Genomic DNA, 6,005 nt, shown 5'->3' on the forward strand with positions numbered 1-6,005 from the left:
TTTGCTAATAAGGAAAACGTGGTAGTCAAATCAACTACTCTGTAAAATCGAGGTTTAACTATTAGACAAGTCATATAGCAGTCCTTACCTTGAAGTCGCTCTTCAAGTATCGCTTGGTGTTTTTGAGGTGTTCCTTCTGCTCTCTAGCCCATGACATCCCCATGAAGTCGTCACCTACACGCTCTGCGACATCACAGAGGTCATCAAAGGCTTGTGCCCCGTTAGAACTGACATAATCGAGCCCCTGCAGTGACTTGCGAATGGACGCGGAACACACAGAGAGGATGTTCAACAGTGTGCGACGGCTCAGTGGCTTGAAGTTTGATTCCTCGGTGTAAGCAAAGTACTGTTTTACAATGGATTCAGGAATCATCATGCGTACGACATTTGGCACAGTAACCACCTCGTTCGTTGACAGCTTTATCGATCTCTGCCCAAATGGCAAATCCTGAATGACGTGCGGGCTAGTTATAAAATCTAGAAAGTGGTCAACCTGCGTTTGGGACACGAACATTTTAGTGTGAACAACTGCTGACAGGAGGACTCCTCTACCATAACGCAGGGCGTGGTCTCTTGCTGTAGTGAGCCGATATCTAGTGAGGTCTGGAATCCACCTTCTTATCGTGCGCAAGGTAAACTTGTCTGCTACTATCGAAAGGATTTGGCGCCGGACCTGCCACGTGCTAGAGCTGTTATAGCAATCTGCCAATGCGCTCATCAGAACGTCATCAACATCTACTTCTGCGTCTTCTTCGCTGCAGGACGAGTCTTCATGCTCTAGAGAGCGGTACGTAGTGAGGGTTCTCCACAGTTGCCCAGACTGGTGCGGCGCCACTTCTCCTAAGACTGCACCCACTGCTTGGCGGGCCTTGCGCAAATGACGTCTCCGTGTTCTCGCACTTGCGTCTGACCAGGGTACAGTTGCAGGGTAGCGGACTGGGCTGATATCTTTGCTCTCAAGAAACTCGTTCATTTTCTGAAGCGGCGACACGTCTTTTGCCCGACCGCGGGAGACTGGCGTGCACGTCACGTCTAAGGAAGAATCTAATGACGGCGAGTAAAGGCTCTCAGGAAGTGTGGCCAAGGCGGTAGACTGTTCTGCTGCATTAGCAGGTGGTGCTGGCGTACTCTGCGCCATCGGTAACGATTCGATAGCTGCACTTGCTGCAGATGCTGAGCCTCCTCCGGCTTCCTGTGTTTAGATTGAAACAACAGATGTTTAGAGTTTACTAAATACTAACAAAAATAGACTATTCTATTAGGTTTGACTGCGCAAAAAGAGCGGCGTGAGGACCAATCACCAGTGGAACCAGCTTTCGTTGGAGCTTTTGTTTTGGCAGAAACATTTGGCACCATCATGACAAAAGGTTGATTCTTGACGGGTCCTGATCCGCAAGCATATCTAGTCTATACTATCCGCTGAGTCTATTCTATTTTCTACTTAGTGCTATTGGTAGTTAATTATTGCTAAATAATTGCCTCTGTTCAAGAATATCTGGTTTATACTCTATCGTTATCCACACTTATTATTCTTGTTCCCAGATCCTCGCGGTCATGCCAGGAAACAGGGACACCTAAAATATTAGTCTGATTAAAGATTTGATTACCTCTCGGGCGGCCATTGATCAGTGAGCTAATTAGAATAGTGTTGGATCCCCTGCAACTAGAACCATCCACAGTCTAAACAACAGTCACAAAAGTCCAGTCACATCTCTGCTCGAATTATGTGCTAACTAATCAACACTGAAAAAAATGCGGTATTGTCCCTTTCATGCGACATCTCAAATCTTCCGTTCTCCGGGTATAAAATGGAGAAAATAAGCCTCACGTTTAGTATCATGTGGTTTTTACACGTATTGTCACATTACCAAGCTCAGGGCGCACATCCTATCAGAAACCTCTATAACTTCCCCCGAGGGGACTTCTCGTCCGATCTTGCCAAGGCGCTTTCGGCAGCAGGAGCACACACCTACAAATATAATGATGTATAAATAGTTAATTTCGCTATTTATGGCGGTTGCTATCAGTTGTGTCTACATAAGATATAGCTAACTAATAACCTTTAAGAAAACTCACCTGATCCGACGGGAACGAATATGCCAGTTTCGTTAAGCACCGTTTGTGAAGCTAGCTCCGCTCTCGGCCGATTCTTAACTTTCGCACTGTGTGAGGACAGTAAAGCCGGGACGTCGCAACGAGTTGAGCTGCGTTTCCAGCCAAGACCAAGTGTCTCGCGATGGTGAGGGCATATCTTGAGTTGATCAATGTTTTGCGGACGTGAAAAGAGACGCGCTCTTGCGAGAATGAGCTCAACTTCATTCTTCACATCAGTAAAGGCAAGTGCAGACTTATGCTTATCTATATTACTGGTGCAGTTGAGCAATGGGATGAGTTTCACGGACTTTTCTTTATCTTTGCTACTGAAACCACACTTCCCGCCAACGATCTCTTGGAAGGAACAAGCTTCATCTTCCATAGTGGTAAAAAATGATTTACGTTCTCACTGGCTCAAAACCCCGACCGTGGGAACAGTCCCATACGATTGGTCGATTCTCATCTTTGGCAAAGACGCCCAAAAACACTCGCAACCTGGATTTGAAATTTCGTGGCGGATTTTGTTAATTTGGATGCCTCCCTTAACATGGATTTCAATTATCAATATTTTTTTAATGTACGTTTTTCTCTACTTTTTATCTGTGCAAAAATTGTTTTTTTTTTTTTTTTGGAACTGCCCACCCCACCCCCTCCCCCGCCTCAAATAATAAAATGGTCTGTGAGGTGCTTCACAATCTGTCACGCAATTCCAAAATAACGCTCTGCCTGCATTCGCCAGGTCTCATCAGCTCCAGAGTGAACAGATTCCAACACAAAGACAGATCTAAGTGTGTCACGGATGTCTTAATAGCGTACCCAGGCATATTTGATCGATGAACTTCAGCGTTTCTTACATTAAGATAGAATTATAGGCTTTTCCTGAAACGTTCAAGCTTATATCTACTACACCCGATTAAAAGCTTCATATGCAGCCGCCATCGGCTTAATTCTGCCGCTGCAAGACAATCCATGCTTCTGTCCGACGCAATCATACAATGGTAAGTCAGATTCATTCTCAAATTAAATATGGAATGAGAAAATTAGTTAATATGAAGCGCTCATTTCATTATAACCGATGCGACTAGTCAATGTAAACAAACACTCTGAGGTCAATTTGAGGTCACCGAGCGCACAATTTCCTCGAAGTGATCTACTCATTGTGAAGCGCTCCCTGAAAAACCCAACCAAAATTTTAATGTACGTTTAAAAAGTATATCTCAAGGCTTCGAAACCAAAATTTGGGGCAATTTGGAGAATTCCCATAACCGGGGGCTCGATTTCAGTTTTGCCTATAAATTTTCGCATTCGCAACTGGGCATTTTGAATGCGCTTAGCAAGCGTTGATTTTACACTTCAGACACGGAAATATGTTGTAAATAGGATGCTAGATGTCCATTTTATAGGAATTAAGTGTTAGATTGCCGATAGGTTAACATGTTTGGTTACGCGAAGCAGTTTTTTTGGTCGGTCGATTTTCCCTCGTGAGGCCGTTGATTTCAGGCTTCAGACGGGCGAAATCCAAAATCTCAAATAATTCCAAAAATCGGTCGTATTTCGGAAAATAAACCCCGGGAGGTTTCTAAACTCGTCAGTACCTTTTTATAGACTGAAAATGAGGGTAGGTTAGGTTTTCGACTGTGGCCGCCTTTTGCTCGATTTTCCTGTGCACTCGCTCTTAAGCCTGATAATTTCTCGGTGAGGTAAATAGTGGACCTTGCCTACTTCTGTTTGTTCGGTCAAGTGCACTGGTTCAATAATGTTCCTTTCAAGTTGCTCCTTGACGACTTCATCATAGTGTTTGAGGACTTCGGGTTTCGATTTTAGTCTCCGCAGCAATGACTCCAGCCTCATTTTGCTTAAATGATAGTTGTCTGGGAGTAAGGGATGATCTTCCTTGAATGGCAATTTGACTTTATATCTTTGTCCATTGTGCCTGATATCTTCAATGAATTTCTCATAGACCGTCGGTTCATCGTGTTTGATTCCTAGTGTTTCTAAATCCCAAAAGTGCTTAATTTCTTCTTCAAGTGAATCTCCTCCTTCAATGACACAATTTGAGATCTTGAGCACATGGGTTTCGGTAAGATTGATTGAGGAGTCTCCTTGCCCTGGCACAGGAATTCCAACTGGTCCAGAAAGTATATAACCGAGTTTGGTAGAAAGGGCAATAGGACCTGATTCTGGACCACGAACAACACTTCCACTTACAAAATTCCAGTAGAAATCTGCACCGATAAGTATATCTACACTCAAATCCTCACCACCATGGGAATTATCAGCGAGCCTTAAGCACTGCAAGTGAGGGTAGTAAGCTTGAGTAAACTCAATGATTTGATTACTGATTGGTGCACAGATCACTGGTACTAAATATGCTGAAACATATATCTGCATACCATCAACTGCCTCCACTGCAAATTGAACAATGTCACACTGCCTTAGATTGGCAGTAGACTCTCCGAAGGTCTTGATCAGTAATGTGTCCGGGCCAGCCACAGGTAGCTTCAGAGTGTTCTGCAAGTTCTCTGAGATGTAGCTTCTTTGACTGCCACTATCGAACACCATTCTGGCATTGACAGAATGTTCACCACTCCCTGGCTTGGAGATGTTTGCTCTTGCTGTCTGCAGAAGTACACTGGATTTAGAGCTGGCAAACATACTGGTAGATGAAGCTTGGAATGATGCTACAGTAGGGTTGAGTGCAACTCCTTCATTAGTGGCTGCAATTCTTCCTTGGGGAGTTGATTGTTTTTCCTTACTTGAATTTTCACAGATAGAGGCATGATGACCCAAACCACAGATGTGACATTCCTTACTACACTGATTGGCGAGGTAAGCATTACGTAGGCATCTGAAACACTTTCCTTTCTGTCGAAGCAATTGCCTCCTTGCAGAGATGTCAGTTACCACATTACATTTAACAGATGGATGTGACCCCTTACAATATGTCCACCAAGGGCCTTGATGAATGCTTTTCCCACCGTCCGCAAACAAGGCTGAGGTTGTCGATGGTTGATATACTGGCATACGCCTTGAAGGGTTTGGCGTCCGAAACTCCTTATTCCCCACCTCTCCAGGGACATGTTGACAGTTCTCACGTAATTGTAGCTCCCTTTGGAATTCGGACATAATATCCTTTAGGACCCACGTTTCAGACGTTAGATTTCGTGTGATGGCAATCCTGAACTCTTCTGGCAATTTTTGCATGATCAAGGGCGTTCGAAAACAGCCATACATTTCTTGAGAAATTTCCAAACTCTCCAGGCTACGCATATGTGATTCCACCATATCATACAGATTACGAAGCCGTTTCACTTCATGAATGGACGTCATTTTCGGGATTTTAGTCAAAGCTTCCATGTGACTTGAAAAGACGATTTGACGATTCCCAAATCTCTTTTTCAGAAGATCAATAGCCTTCTCATAATTGCCATTTGTCAGAGGCAATCCGGCGATAACATGGGCGGCAGATCCTACAAGCAGGGATTTAAAATAATTGAACTTATCTGCTCCATTTAGAGTGCTGTTTGAGTCAAAAGACTCCCAAAACGGATACCAGTCGATTGGATTCCCGAAGAACTTCCGACCTTAGTTCGAGTTTTGGCAGTTTGGAATGGCTGTGAATTGATACATTCGCGCTAGATCTCGCTTGCACGGTGTTCAAACTAGATTCAGCAGATTGTAAAAAGCTCCTTTCGTGATCCCTTTCCGAAGTTAAGGCCGTTTCCAGATCAACACTACACTCCTGGATTGCACTGGCGAAATCACAGCTAGCACCCACATCTTCTTGGATTTGCGAGTCGTCAAGAATATATTCGAGAACCGCTTCATTTAAACTCTTGAGCTCCGAAGATTTATCCTCCAGTGTAGATTTGAAGAACTTAAGCTTTTTCAGATCAATAGATTCTCCACTA

General features: G+C 44.0%; 1 protein-coding gene across 1 annotated transcript; it reads right to left on the bottom strand.

Annotated features, from left to right (window-relative positions):
- Window positions 1-3,717: 3,717 nt before the first annotated feature.
- Window positions 3,718-5,424, bottom strand: LOC138002335 (uncharacterized). Its single transcript, XM_068848398.1, has one exon. The coding sequence runs from the start codon at window positions 5,422-5,424 to the stop codon at window positions 3,718-3,720; it is 1,707 nt and encodes a 568-aa protein (XP_068704499.1).
- Window positions 5,425-6,005: the final 581 nt, after the last annotated feature.

The sequence above is a fragment of the Montipora foliosa genome, chromosome 5, assembly GCF_036669935.1.
Source record: "Montipora foliosa isolate CH-2021 chromosome 5, ASM3666993v2, whole genome shotgun sequence".
NCBI classification, from domain to species: Eukaryota; Metazoa; Cnidaria; class Anthozoa; order Scleractinia; family Acroporidae; genus Montipora; species Montipora foliosa.